General features: G+C 46.5%; 1 protein-coding gene across 10 annotated transcripts in view; it reads left to right on the top strand.

Moving 5' to 3' along the window:
* The window catches only part of LOC309364359 (tigger transposable element-derived protein 1-like), a 122,199-nt gene that overhangs the window by 98,700 nt on the left and 7,922 nt on the right, over positions 1-15,577 (top strand). The window contains exons 1-6 of one of the 10 annotated variants that reach the window (XR_014165824.1): positions 628-2,524; positions 4,909-4,991; positions 5,919-6,045; positions 6,783-6,881; positions 8,271-9,721; positions 9,783-10,192. Coding sequence is in view for 4 of the 10 variants with exons in the window: in XM_081901444.1 (XP_081757570.1) it covers positions 736-2,524; positions 4,909-4,991; positions 5,919-6,045; positions 6,783-6,881; positions 8,271-9,433 (3,261 nt within the window). In the remaining 6 variants the exon portion in view is untranslated. Of the gene's footprint in view, positions 1-618; positions 2,525-3,861; positions 3,993-4,908; positions 4,992-5,918; positions 6,046-6,782; positions 6,882-8,270; positions 10,193-15,577 lie in introns of those variants that run through there. The other 9 variants (XR_014165825.1, XR_014165826.1, XR_014165827.1 and 6 more) reach the window with 9 other exon arrangements.

Raw genomic sequence — 15,577 nt, 5'->3', positions numbered from 1 at the left:
CCAATGGACCAGAGCACGCCAGGCACTCCTGTCTTCCACTGCCTCCCGCAGTTTGGTCAGACTCATGCTGGTAGCTTCAAGAACACTGTCCCACCATCTCGTCCTCTGTCGTCCCCTTCTCCTTGTGCCCTCCCTCTTTCCCAACATCAGGGTCTTTTCCAGGGAGTCTTCTCTTCTCATGAGGTGGCCAAAGTATTGGAGCCTCAGCTTCAGGATCTGTCCTTCCAGTGAGCACTCAGGGCTGATTTCCTTCAGAATGGAGAGGTTTGATCTTCTTGCAGTCCATAGGACTCTCAAGAGTCTCCTCCAGCACCAGAATTCAAAAGCATCAATTCTTCGGCGATCAGCCTTCTTTATGGTCCAGCTCTCACTTCCATACATCACTACTGGGAAAACCATGGCTTTAACTATACGGACCTTTGTTGGCAAGGTGATGTCTCTACTATGAGCTGAATAAAGAGCATGAAATCCACTCTCGACTCCGAGTATATTTCAGTGAGCCTCAGCTGAAAAGCACCAGCCCTTTCCCGCCCTTGCCCCGCCCTCAGCTGGTAGCAAGGTGGGTGGCACCTACCAAATAAGCCCACCCACCCTGTGGGAGGGGGAGGAGGGGAAAATGTTGGGATTCTGCAAGGGATTTTGGGATTTGTTTATGTGAGTCTGCCGCATGTGCCTTTGTCTCTGCTTTGCTCCTTCTTTTGGGAGACTCTCCCTTCTGCCATTATTTTGGGGATTATGTGGAGCTCAGTTCAGCTTCCTGGGACTGCTGACATGAAGAAAAGCATCAAAGCCAAGAGAACCGTGATAACTGTTGAGGTAAAGAAGGAAATTATTTCCATACATGAAAGTGGGGTCCGTGTAGGTGATCTGGCAACGCAGTTTGGGATGCCCAAATCTACGATTAGTACCATCATAAAAAAGAAGGATGCTATTAAGGGGGCCAATGTTGCAAAGGGTGTTAAGACGCTCAAGCAACGAACACAGACGATGGAAGAAATGGAGAAAATGCTTTTAATATGGATAACTGGGAAACAGGAGGCCGGTGACAGCATTTCTGAAAGCATAATTTGTGAAAAAGCTTTGCAGTTGCATGCTGACCTCATCGCAAACGCCCCTGGACCAAGTGCTGAGACTGAGAGTTTCAAGGCAAGCCATGGGTGGTTTGAAAGATTTAAGAGGAGAACTGGCATCCACAGTGTTGTGAGACATGATGAAGCTGCCAGTGCCAACCAATTAGAGGCTGACCAATTTGTTTTGGAATTTAAAGATTATGTCGAGTCGCAGGGCTTCGTTCCCCAGCAAGTTTTCAACTGTGACGAGACAGGTCTCTTTTGGAAGAAAATGCCAAAGAGGACTTATATAACAAAGGAGGAAAAGGCATTGCCAGGACACAAGCCCATGAAAGACAGGCTGACACTTTTATTTTGTGCAAATGCAAGCGGAGATTTTAAGTTGAAGCCTTTGTTAGTCTACCATTCCGAGAACCCCAGGGTATTTAAGAAAAACAAGGTCATAAAAAGCAAATTGCATGTGATGTGGAGGGTGAACAGCAGAGCTCGGGTAACCAGGCAATTTTTTATTGAGTGGGTTCATGAAGTGTTTGGGCCAAGTGTAAAAAAATACCTCCAAGACCAAAATCTTCCACTGAAGTGTCTGCTTGTTATGGATAATGCTCCAGGTCACACTCCAGGCTTGAAGGATGAGTTGATAGAAGAGTTTGGTTTTATCAGTGTAAAGTTTTTGCCCCCTAACACGACTCCTCTCCTCCAGCCCATGAACCAGCAGGTCATATCGAATTTTAAGAAGCTTTACACCAAAGCACTGTTCCAAATGTGCTCTGAGGTGACCTCGGACAAAGATCTAACCCTGAGAGAGTTCTGGAAGAATCATTTTAATATCCTCCATTGCTTACGTATGATAGACAAAGCATGGAGGGATGTGACTCAGAGAACACTGAAGGCAGCGTGGAAGAAATTGTGGCCAGATGCTGTCCAAGAACATGGAACGGAGGCTGTTGAAGAGGATGCTCCTGTTGTTGAGGATATTGTGTCTCTGGCAAATTCCATGGGCTTGGAAGTGAGTGGTGCTGATGTGGAGGAGTTAGTGCAGGAGCACAGGACTGAGCTCACCACAGAAGAACTTCAAAACATTCTGACGGAGCAGCAAAAGCCAGCAACTGAGGAAATTAAGCCAGCAACTGGGGAAATAATTTCGGAGGAGGAGGAGAGCAGAGAAAGTGCACCTACAGCAGCAATTAAAGAAATGCTTGCAAAATGGGCTGAAGTTCAAGCTGTTGCCGAAAAATATCACCCTGATAAAGATGCTCTAAGTCATGCCACTAACATCTACAATGATATCGCTATGTCTCACTTTATAAAAACCTTAAAACAACGGCAAAAACAAGTCTCAATTGAAAAAAATTTGGTAAGGAAAAAATCCAGTGAGTCTGAACCAGGTGGTAGTGGTGTAGGTGGCAGTGGAGGACCCCAACCCTCCATCCAAACAATGACTATCATCAGTGCAGGTAAGAAGAAGAAAATCACATTTTAGGTTATTTTTAATCATCAATAGGCTCAGGATGCTTAGATGAGATGGCCAAGAGATGGCCTACCAGAGAAGAATGGCAGGTCCAGTTGATGGATTATGCCGAAATGGCTAAAATGACCAGAAGAATCAGAAATCAGGAAGACCAAAATTTTAATAAGGAATGGGGGAAATTTATAATTTATCTTAAAAACCGTTGTAAACAGTTAAAATCGTTAGTAGAATTGGAACAACACTTGTAGTTTAATGGTGAATTTTGGACACAATGGAGAGGTAAAAGATTTGGATTACCATCAAAGATGCAGGAGGAAATGATTAACAGTAAGAGCCACAAAGGGAAGGAGGGAAGTCCAGGAATTTTGTTGGAATCTTGTTTCTGTGTTGTATGTTAGGTGTGACTATAAAATTTTAATCTGAAATGGATCCTATAGCTCTGATCCAGCAGGTTTTTCTCCTTATGTCCAACTAGGTGGACTTTAAAAAAAAAGTCTTCTGGGATTATTCTAGCTGGAGATTTGGGATCATGGCCTCAAGAGCTGGTGGCCCCAGGCATAAGAGCACAGCTGCCAGAACTTGATTTTGGGATCCCTATGGGACAGAAATAAGTAAGCTGCCCATTATGTTCAATATCTGGGCATTATCACTTTGGACCAGCCAACCCAATCCCTCCAAATGAGACAAACACACCATTTTATTTTTAAAGCCTGTTGCAGGACAAGGACAAAAGAGCATGACTAAAAACTTTGCTGGGTGGCTCCGAAAAAAGTCCGCCCTCCTCCTCCGTGTATGGTGGACTCTCCTTCCTTGGGGGTTTTGAAGCAGAGGTTGGATGGCCATCTGTCAGGAATGCTTTAACTGAGTTTATTCCTGCATTGCAAGCGGGTTGGGCTAGATGACCCCCAGGTATCCCTTTCTATGATTCTCTTGAAATGTTTCTGGGCGCAAGACAGAGTGCAAGCAACTTGTCTTTCGTTGCCTTTGAGCAAAGAGGGAACCAGAGGAGGATCGCTCCCGGCTTCCCCCCAAAAATCAGCGCCCAGGAAGGATCCAGGCGCGATGGGCGAGGACCAGGAGGCTTCTGCCACTGCGCCCCTCAAGGGTTAAACGCACTGAGCCCCGCTTCCTAGAGGGGCAGGAAGTTGGAACGTTGCGTCGGTGGGGGAAGGCGACGGCGAGCGCACAGGTCCGGCATTGGCTTCCGGAAGGGTGACGTTCCGGGCGGAGGTCTGAAGCTTCGGAGAAAAGGGGACCCGCCTGCTTTATAGCTGGCTCTGCAAGGCCATCGTATACGGGGGTTATTATTGCAGTATCAGTGCTTTTTTTTCCTTTAAAAAAATGTTTAGGGGTACTCTCATTTGACTCAAGAAAATCGCCATTTTATAATTCAAATTGGGGAAAATAAATACAGTAAATGGAGAAAAGTTCAAAGATTCACAAAATGTTTAGAGGTATGCGTACCCTTGCGACCCCCAGAAAAAAACACTAGTTGTTATTATTAATTGTATATGGGGGTTGTTGCTGTTGTTATTTAATTCATCATATATGGAGTTATTATTAGTATTATTCATTGCGTATGGGGGTTATTAGTATAATCCATTGCGTATGGGGGTTATTAGTATTATTGTTGTATATGGGGGTTATTATTAGTCGTATTAGTATCATCATCATAAAGGTAAAGGGATCCCTGACCATTAGGTCCAGTCATGGCCGGCTCTGGGGTTGCGGCGCTCATCTCGCTTTATTGGCCGAGGGAGCTGGCGTACAGCCGGCGTACGTCATGTGGCCAGCATGACTAAGCCGCTTCTGGTGAACCAGAGCAGCACACGGAAACGCTGTTTACCTTCCCGCTGGAGCGGTACCTATTTATCCACTTGCACTTTGACATGCTTTCGAACTGCTAGGTGGGCAGGAGCAGGGACTGAGCAACGGGAGCTCACCCTGTCGCGGGGATTCAAACCGCCGACCTTCTGATCAACAAGTCCTAGGCTCTGTGGTTTAACGCACAGCGCCACACGCATCCCATCATCATCATAGAATCATACTATTGTAGAGTTGGACGGGACAGGGGGGCAAGGCATGGGGAGCTCAGCAGGCAGCAGCAATCATACAATTGGAAGGAACCCCGGGGATCCTCTAATCCAGCCCCCCTGCAATGCAGGGATCTCTGCTAAAGCATCCATGGCAGGTGGTCCTCCAGCCTCTACTTGGAGATCTCCAAGGAAGGAGAGTCCACCACCTCCTGAGGGAGACAGTTCCACTGCTGAACATCTCTTACTGTCAGAAATTTTTTCCATATGTCTGGTTGGAATTTTCTTTCTTGTAACTTGAAGTCTCTTGTTTACATCTTCTCCGTCTCCTCCCCAGGCAGCACAATGGCATCAAAGGCACTACCAGGATCCTCCCTCCTTTGGGGTGGAGCAGAAAGAACAGGTGTGCAGCCATCTCAGGTAAGTTAGGGACCACCTGGCAGAGATGCAGGGGGCAGCCTGGACACCTCCGTTCTGTCTCACTATGCTGCGGGAGGCGGGTACTGAAAAACATTCCCCTTTCTTCTTAATGCCCAAAGATATGAAGATGATCTAGCGAGAAGGCTGTGGAAATGACTTTTCTTGAGAGTCTTGAATCTAGCAAAAAGAAAAAAATAGTAAGGCGATAGCAAAGCTGATTTGTTTAATTTGTATGCCGCCTTTGTATGTTGAGAAATCTTTAAGCCGTTTACATAGTAGATACCAGTAGGTGGTTTTCAATTATCTCATTCCGTCAGCTCAGGGATTACTGCTAGTGTGGCAGGATTCCACCCTGCTCATGTGCTGCCCACTCCCCATATGTGCTCCAGAGAGTTGGGAGACCCCCTGGCACAGATTTTTTTTTGGGGGGGGGAGATGGGGGGAATTCCATTGCACCAATAGAAATCCCTGCACTGTTGGAATGAATGCCTTATCACTATGTTAAATGCAACCGTGTGTGTGTGTGTGTGTATAAGTTAAAAATAAAATTTATATAATAAATACAACTTTCAAGCAACTCAGTATAACAATGCATCGTTCAAAACAGTGCACAGAAAAATTACAAAAAACCCCCACATCATTTTGTTTATGTTTATTATTCTACTGGGAAAAACAAATAAAATACATACCTCAAACAAAATCGTATCTCAGAAGAAAAATACATCAAGATACAACATTGGAATACAGATTTGCAAAACACACAATAACACACAAACATAGTTTTTTTAAAAAAACAACAACACATAAATATTATAAATGAATAACCCCCCCCCAACTTAGTAGCTTAACCGCCCCTAATTTCAAACAGGGAGCAATGGTGTATGTAAGGAAGCTTATTTCTGAGTAGAGAATATGTGTTTCTTTCAGTGTCTGGTGTCCTTTGAGGAGGTGGTCGTGTCTTTCACGAAAGGGGAGTGGGATCTCCTGGATCAGGGCCAAAGAGCTCTCTACAAGGAAGTCATGCTGGAGAATTATGAGGCTTTCATCTCTTTGGGTAAGGACAATCATCCCTTGGTGGACTGACGCTAAAGGGGTAGATTCCTATTCTTGGAATTTGTCACTGTACTGCAGAGATGCCAGTGTGGAAACATAGGGCAAGGCTGTGGGCCCACAATGCGTCTCCTGGGCCATAATTTCCTGGACCTGACTAATGCCATATTGAAAACTGGCAAAACACAGTTTTTGGAGATGTGAAGCTTAATGGGGTTTCAGTTTTCCCTAACATGAACACAACATCCGTTTTTCTCCTCCTCTTTCTTGAAAATATGAAGGCAAGGGAAAACGGGGGACAGTTTTCTCCCCAAATTTTCCTCTTTCCCCCAATTTTTCGGAAACAAATTCAGAAAAAAACCTTGGAAATTCCCCAGTTTTTTTTCCTTTTCCCCCAGGCCTTCATAGCTCTACTCCTTGTTCCCTCAGACAACAGATGGGTGTGTGTGATTATTTGACCAGAGACTATACTAGATCTGATAGGCCTTTTCTGTGATTCAAGAGGGTGGTTCTTAGGTTCTCATGGGGAGGCGAAATGACCATCAGGTTGAGGTGTCCCATACGCAGAAATATCCCCAGACTTAAACTAAGTATCAGATGAATTCCATGGAGTTCAGATTCCCCTCTCCTATTTGTTGGCAGCATATATAAGAACCTGCCTTTCCCTGCTTCGGAGGACATAGGAGTGGGTGGGCTTGGAATGCCAAAGTATTTTCTACCCCAAAACAACATGTCTTTCAGTTCCCTTGAAAGGATTTCCCAAACCAGACCTCATCTCCCGGCTGGAAGGAGGAGAGGATCCCTTTCTCTGGGACTCCAAAGAAGAGATGTCTGCAGCAGGTACTTTCTTGGGAGTCTTGCGGGGCCATTTCATTCCCTGGGAAATGAGGGGGGGGTTCTTCATTAATTTTTCAGCTTCTGCTTAATCTCACCAAAGACTGACAGAATCATCCGGCTGCGGGTTCTTCCTTGGGGCTTCGCCCTCTTAACTCATGTCGCTGGCTCTCACCCCAAAGCTCCTTTCACTGTTTGCCTCTGCGGTTTCTTCAAGCCAGCATATTTATTTATTATAGATCTATATTTTTGGGGGCAGTGTTGAGTTGAGTCCTCCTCCCCAGGGAGGCTTGCCTGGTGCCTTCATTGCATATTTAGGCACCAGGCAAAAACATTTCTTTTCTCCTTTCTTTCTAAGAAAGGAGATTCCAGCTAAACATCAGGAAGAACTTTCTGACAGTAAGAGCTATTTGACAGTGGAACAGTCTCCTTCAGGAGGTGGTGGACTCTCCTTCCTTGGAGGTTTTTAAGCAGAGATTGGAGGGCATTCTTCCTGATGTGTCATCAGAATCTCCTTTTTTGTAACTTGAAGCCAAACGTTTCAAGGTTTCCAATAGCAATGTATTTTAGCCATCAAAGGCCTGGGTGAACAGAAAGGTTTTTAATCTCCTCCTCCTTCAGGCCAATAAAGAGGCCAACAGATGCACCTCATCAGGGAGGGCATTCCACAAATGGGTGACCACCACCAAGAAGGCCCTGCCATGGGACAGCACCAACCGGGCAGCAGCCAGTGCCAGCAACATCACCAAGGCCTCTCCTGCCAATCACAGGGTCCCAGATAGCTGATATTGGGGGATTGTCTGATACCCCCTTTGCTCTGGAACTTGGTTTCTGACTCCGTTGGACCACCCACCTGCCCCCGAGCCCAGTGTCAGCCAACTCCCCTGGAGTCCCACCTCCTGACTCCTGAGAGCCTGCCTAAAGTCAGGACAAATCAGTTCGCTGGCAGAAAGATTGCAATACGAAAGCTCACCCCAATAGCTGCCCTTCCTAGACTACAATTTCAGAACAAATGCTCATCTAGTTGGATGTAACTTGGTGTACAGAACGTCAGAACAAACCTTTGTAGCGACTGTTTTAGTAGCTGATCAATTGATTTACCCTCAAAGCAACAGCAACAACAAAAGAGTGAGCTTTTCCCCAATATGGTTTTTCTTGTCTACCCCATTATATTAAAATTATGGAAACTGATATGCAGAAATCAAGTGGGGAATGGACCTGAAATGAATGTGTGTTGTTCTCTGAAATACTAGCATACGCTAAAGGTAACCTAGGTCTCAGCGCAGTGTGTAAAGAGGAAAAGGGAAGAATATTGGAGATGTTGACCAAAGATAAGCTGCTAGGTCTTAGTTTTTACCTTGAACCCCTAATGAGATTTTCTTTTCTTTTCCCCAGCAGGTGAAGGGGAAAAATATGAAATTTACAAGGAGCCATTTCTGGTGTCTTTGGAAAGAGTCCAGCAGGAAGCGGGGAAAGGGGTGTTTGCAAAGCGAAGGAGACCTAAAATGCTGGATGGAAACAACTCCAGGGATGAGAGGACTGAATCCTCTGCTTCTCTGGGTGAGGAGATCCTGAGCTTACGTGTGTTTCACAAGGGAAAGAGAAGGAAAAGGTATCCATTGGGTGGGAAGACTTTGACAGAGGAATCGAGCTTGAGTCACCAACACACTGCCCACCCAGAGGAGAAACCGTACAAATGCCTGGAGTGCGGAAAGAGCTTTAGCCACAACGTGAGGCTTATCGCTCATCAGAGAACCCACACAGGGGAGAAACCGTTTCAGTGCCCTGAATGTAGAAAGAGCTACGCTGAAAGAGGGACACTCATGATACACCAAAGGATCCACACAGGGGAGAAACCTTATAAATGCGAGGAGTGTGGCAGGAGCTTCAATCACCGGTCCAATTTTACTTCGCATCGGAGAACTCACACAGGGGAGAAACCTTTTAAATGCATGGAGTGTGGGAAGAGCTTCAGCCAGAGCACAAGTCTTACCACCCACCAGAGAATCCACACAGGGGAGAAACCATTCAAGTGCACCGAGTGCAGGAAGAGCTTTAGCCGGAGGTCGAGGCTCACCTCTCACAAGAGGACTCACACTGGGGAAAAGCCGTTCCGGTGCCCAGAGTGTAGGCAGAGATTCAGTCAGAAAGCCCAGCTTTATTCCCATCAGAGAATCCACACGGGCGAGAAGCCGTACCAGTGTCCCCAGTGCGGAAAAAACTTTGGTCACAGCACAAGCCTTAGCGCTCATCAGAGAATGCACACAGGGGAGAAGCCGTACAAATGTTCACAATGCGAGAAAAGCTTCACGTACAGGGGGAGCCTTATTGCTCATCAGAGAAGCCACTCCCTGGAGAAGCCAAAGGAGTGCCTGCAGCATGGGAATAGCCTCAAGGAGAAATCAAGCGCTTCTTCACATCAGAGAGGCCACACAGGAAAACTCTGGATATACGGTCCCTTGCTCACAAACCCAGCTGACGGTTCAGCGCCGGTTCCCTGTTCATCTGGCAAGGAGACCGATATTAATGGGAAATTCTTTGTTTTATTTAAAAGATGAGCAGTTGGACTCTTGGGCAAATGCTATTCAGTCCCATCGCTTTGTTTCCTTTTGCGTTTGCGAGCTACGAAATCCTCCTCTTGCCGTCATCCTGTGTCGTTAACGTTGTCAAATGTTTGGGGCAAGGCTGTGGCTAGGCAGTTTTTTATTTGTATCCTGCTTTAAGTATATTCTAGTGGTCATGTTGCACATTGAACCTCTCGGGTGGTGCTAAGGCCAACTTCAACCATACATTTCAAAGCACTTTGAACAGCCATGGTTTCCCCGCAAATAATTCTGGGAGCTGCAGTTTGTCATGGAGGAGACGACGACGACGACGACGACGAGGAAGAAGAAGAAGAAGAAGAAGAAGAAGAAGAAGAAGAAGAAGAATCCACCCATCTAGCTGGGTTGCCACAGTCTCTCTGGGCAGCACCCAACAAAATTTTAAAAGGACCATTAAAAAATCAAAGATTAAAAACTTTCCCACAGAGGGCTGCCTTCAGGTGTCTTCTAAACATCAGATAGTTATTTATCTCCTTGACATCTGATGGGAGGGCATTTTGCAGGGAGGGTGCCACCACTGAGAAGGCCCTCTGCCTGGTTCCCTATAACCTCACTTCTCGCAGGGAGGGAACTGCCAGAAGGCCCTCGGAGCTGGACCTCTGTGTCTGAGCTGGACGACGGGGATGGAGACGCTCCTTCAGGTATGCTGGGCTGAGGCCGTTTCAGGCTTTAAAAGTTAGCACCAACACTTTGAATTGTGCTGGAAACGTACTGGGAGCCGCATTCTGGATTAGTTGTAGTTTCCGAGTCACCTTCAAAGGTAGCCCCATGTAGAGCGTTGTTAGGTGATGCCCCTATTCCCCTAGCAGAGCTACATTTCCCAGAGTGGCTAAAAAGGCTGTCCCTCTTGCCAGGGAACTCTAGGATTTGTAGCTCTGTGATACTCCCACAATTCTTTGGAGGAAGCCATGACAGTTTTAAAGTGATATCACGGTGATTTAAATGCATTGTGGCTTTAGTGTTGCTGGGGGAAGGCTGTTATGTTGAAGGGAGCTGAAAGCAGTCCCCACTCCCGCAATGGAACAACTGGAAATTTTTTTGAAAGCTCTGCAGATGGGGCAAGGTATGTTGTTGTTGTTGTTTTGGTAAGCCTAATGTATAATAGGCAGTTCTTAATGTAAGACAATTCATTGCGTTCATTCTGTACATACTATAGAGCTCAGTGCTTTCAATCTCTTTCTGGATTCCGCAGCATTTTAGAGCTTGAATTTTACACAATTGCATTTGTTTAAATAAATGAATATTACTTTTAAAATTTCCTAAGATTTCCTTCCTGCCCATCACAGGGAGGGCAGATTACAACCATATAATACACAATCAGTACTTTTTTTTCTTTAAAAAAAATCTTTAGGGGTGCTCTCCTTTGGACTCAAGAAAATCACTATTTTATAGTTCGAATTGGGAAAAATAAATGCAGTAAATGGACAAAAGTACAAAGATTCACAAAATGTTTAGAGGTATGTGTACCCCTGCGTCCCGACCCAGGAAAAAAGCACTGTGCGCCTTTATGAAACAGGCCAAAACTGTTCCAGGCGTAACAGAACAGGATGAATTCAACAAACCATGTGGGTCCCACAAAGAGAATGCCTTCGCTGTCAAGGACCAGGAGGAAGAGATGTATCTTCTGCACCAGTGAAGGGGTGCAGACAGGGTGGCATTGCTCCCTTCCCTCCCCCCCAGCACTTAAGCGTTACTGTGGGTTCCTCAGAAGATGGGTGGCAAGGCATGGGGACGTCAGCAGGTGACGTCAATAATAGACACAAGACATCAGCTTGTGGTGGACTTCAGGGGACAGAAGAGCAATGTTCAGCCACTTTTGATTGATGGGGTCCGTGTGGAGAGGGTAACAACGTTCAGATTTTTGGGCATTGAATTACAAGAGGATCTGTCCTGGAGTGTCAACACAAGGGGGCTTGTGAAGAAGGCACAGCAGAGACTGTACTTTTTGAGAATTCTAAGGAAAAACCATCTTCCGCAGAAACTGCTGCTTGCCTTCTATCACTGTGCCATTGAGAGCGTGCTCACTTATGGCTTATGTGTGTGGTACGGAAGCTGTACTACCCAGGACAGGACGGGGTTGTGCAGAGTTGTTAAGGCAGCAGAGAGCATTGTTGGCTGCCCACTCTCCACCTTAGAGCAGATTTATGCCACAAGGTGCCATAGGAAGGCACTGGACATAGTAAAAGATCCATCGCATCCTGGTCACTGTCACTTCGAGCTCCTGCCGCCGGGACGGAGATACAGGACGATGAAGACAAGAACGAGCCGTCTTAAGAACAGCTTCTTCTCCAGACCGATCTCGGCCCTGAATGGGAAGCCTGGACTTTGAAAGTCATCTAATCTTCCTTGCGGTATTATACTGTATTGTTTTAATTAGTGTTTCTATAGTTGTTTTGATTTTGTGTGGAGTGCCCTACCTGGGTGGATGGAGCAGCCAAGTAATTTTGTGGTCCCCGAGAGGGGGCAATGACAATAAAGATATTATTATTATTATTATTATATTATTATTATTATTATTAGAATCATAGAATCGTATCTCCTCTCAGTCTTCTCTTTTCCAGGCTAAATATACCCATCTCCTTCAACTGTTCCTCCTAATGCTTGGTTTTCAGACCCTTCATCATCTGCACACCTTCCAGCTTCTCAACATCCTTCTTAAATTGTGGCCCCCAGAACTGGGTCTGTTTAGCCTGGAAAAGAGGAGACTGAGAGGAGATAGGATAGACATCTTCAGATATCTGAAGGGCTGTCACATGGAAGGTGGAGCACGCTTGTTCTCTCCTGCTGTAGAGGGTAGGACTCGAACCCATGGCTTCAAGTTACAAGAAAGGAGATTCCGACTAAACATCAGGAAGAGGTTTGTGACATTAAATACGTTAAGACAGTGCAACGGACTCCCTCAGTAAGTGGTGGAGACGCCTTCCTTGGAGGTTTTTAAGCAGAGGTTAGCTGGCCATCTACCATGGATGCCTTAAGTTGAGATTCCTGCATTGCAGAGGGTCAGGCTAGATGACCCTCAGGTTCCTTTCCCACTCATGATTCTGTGATTTGTGCAGTACATAATTAAACTATGGAACTCCGGCAAGAGGCAGGTATGGATTAGACACAGAGAAGTAGACACATTTGTGGAGGAAAGAGCTATCCAGGTACAAATTCAGATATGTTCTACCTCCCTGTCAGAGGCAGTAAACGCTGCTTCTGAACACCAGTTGCTGGAAGCCACAGGATGGGGTGTGTTGTCGCACTCAGAACCTGCTTTTGGGCTTCCCGTTGAGGCTGGTACCAGAATGCTGGACTAGATGGGCCACTGGACTGGCCTGATCTCAGCAGAGAGCTTCTCTTGTTTTTAAACCAAGCAGAATTAACCCCCCCCACACACACACAAAAACAAGAGTGGGAGAGACAGAAGGCTCCTGCAGCTCAGCCATCCAATGGTTAAATGGACTGAGCTCTTCTTCCTAGAGAGGCAGGAAGTTTTGAAAGTGAGGTGGGAGAGAGGGGGGACACACTCCTTGGTCTTCCAGGGAGGGAAACAGGCCTAGTGACATTTTTTGGCAAGGCTGATGGGTGGAGTGGAGGCCTGGATCCAAGAGGTGCAGGAGGAGGATGCATTTGGGGGAAGTGGCGCAGCATTCAAACTACTAGCACATTTGCAAAGCTAAGCAGGGTCCAGTATGGTTTCAAATTGGATGGGGTACCTCCATTGATTCCTGCATTGCAGGGGGCTGGGCTGGATGACCTTGAGGGGTCCCTTCCAACTCTACTATTCAGTGAAAGAGAACCCCCCTTCCCACCATGGGGTGGTGGTGCTGATCCATGCCAGACTGCCTGGGAAGCCTAGACTGCAAGAGGTCACACTTGGTCTCATTGGATGTGGGGTGGGAATAAATGGATTTGAGGGCAGGGGTGGGCAGGTGAAGGAACTCTTTAAAAATAAAAAGGAGGAAGAACCCCCCCCCCAAAAAAATCCACACCCATCCAACTACAAAGTGACCCCCAAAAACCCTGGATTGGGTTTTAAAGGCTCTTCCTCCCCTCCTGCCTCTACTCTGAACTCTTATCAAATCTGTGTAGGGGCAGGAGAGGAAAGAGCCTTGCGGAGGGAAGAGGGCGATGTAGTTGTGTAGCTTTGGAGTGCCAGAGCTGGTGGGGAACTACAGTATTTTTCACTCTATAAGACGCACCAGACCATAAGACGCACCTAGTTTTTGGAGGAGGAAAACAAGAAAAAAATATTCTGAATCTCAGAAGCCAGAACAGCAAGAGGGATCACTGTGCAGTGAAAGCAGCAATCCCTCTTGCTGTTCTGGCTTCTGGAATAGCTGCGCAGCCTGCATTCACTCCATAAGAAGGGAAAAAGTGAGTCTTATAGAGCAAAAAATACGGTAATTTTTGTTTCCTGAACATGAAAAGAGGCTGGTCAGTTTCCCTCCTGCATCATCATCATCACCACCACAACAACAATAATTTATACCTCACACATGGGTGTAGTCAGGATTTTTGTTCTGGGGCAGGCCTTTTGTTGGGGGGGGCAGAACCTCGGTTAGCTATGTATTTTTATTGATTTCTATTGGTTGGGGGGGCAGCTACCCCTCCCTGCCCCCCTTGGCTACGCCCATGACCCCGCACATCTGGCTGTGTTGCCCCAGCCGCTCTGGGCGGCTTCCAACACACATAAAAAATAAAACATCAATCATGAATTTATCGGAACTGTTTCTTCCTTCAATTTTCAGGCATAAATCCTTTGGTAAGGAAGGGATCATATTTCCCATTCTTTCTGGGGCTCAAATATACAAATATGATTGACTGGGAAGAAAACCTGCCTGTTTAAACTGTGCAATGTATTCCGGCACTTGTTATTGCAATGTGTTTGATGGGGGAAGTCTTCACCCTGGTCAGGTGCAAGTCCGTTTAACTGTCACTGTGGGAACTTTGACGGACAGCTGAGGAGGGGCTGGAGTGATGTGCATCCTGATTGGTGGTTGCTGGTATAGAATTCTTAGTGAAACACTGTGATTGGCTGGGGTTGGCCCTAAGAACTGTATATATAGTTGGTGCTATTCAGCAGAGTTAGTTGGAGCTGTTGGTGCTCCTGGAGTCAGACAGAAAAAGACAGAGGAAGAGGATGGGGAAAGAAGATCCAGAAGGAAGGGCAGAGGGGCTTGGTGGCCAAAGGCTTCTTGGGCTGGCCATATAACTTGGCTCAGCCTAAGGAGTCTACAGCACTGAAGGAGAAGAAAGGAGAGGCGGTTTGCAATGCTGGGCTCTGGTGCCTGGTAGGAGAGCCAGAGGAAGATTCCAGGACAGGACAACAAAAACAGGCCTGGGGATTCATTTGTGGGAATTAAAATCTACCCCCCATTTACAGAGTTATGCAGAACAGAGCCCTTTGTTGTTGTTTAATTGTTTAGTCGTGTCCGACTCTTCATGACCCCCTGGACCAGAGCACGCCAGGCACTCCTGTCTTCCACTGCCTCCCGCAGTTTGGTCAAACTCATGCTGGTAGCTTCGAGAACACTATCCAACCATCTCGTCCTCTGTCGTCCCCTTCTCCTTGTGCCCTCAATCTTTCCCAACATCAGGGTCTTTTCCAGGGAGTCGTCTCTTCTCATGAGGTGGCCAAAGTATTGGAGCCTCAGCTTCAGGATCTGTGCTTCCAGTGAGCACTCAGGCCTGATCTCCTTAAGAATGGATGCGTTTGTTCTTCTTGCAGTCCATGGGACTCTCAAGAGTCCTTAATTAGTTCCCTTTCCCCTCCTATAAATATGCCAGACCACCTCCATTTAGAGTTTAAATAACAAATAACTTTTACTCAGTGCAGACCCTCCAAGTGTCCCTGTTTTCCAGTCCCGGTTTCTGATTTGATCCCGGCATGTCCTGCTTTTTGTTAGGACATCCCTATTTTCATTGGAGAAATATTGGAGGGTATGGAGTTGTCCGACTCCTGATCCATGGGTTCTGATGCTATGGGGAGAAAAACTTGCCTCTATCCATTTTCCCCTCGCTGTGAAATGTGTGCTGCGAGCCTCACAGACAAAGGAGTATGCATCAATAGAGATGGACGGATGAGAGGATGAAAGACTTGACACAGAAAGTTTC

The sequence above is a fragment of the Podarcis melisellensis genome (assembly GCF_964234715.1).
Source record: "Podarcis melisellensis genome assembly, chromosome: 2".
In the NCBI taxonomy this organism is placed as follows: Eukaryota; Metazoa; Chordata; class Lepidosauria; order Squamata; family Lacertidae; genus Podarcis; species Podarcis melisellensis.
This window is presented reverse-complemented; position numbering and strand designations above follow the sequence as displayed.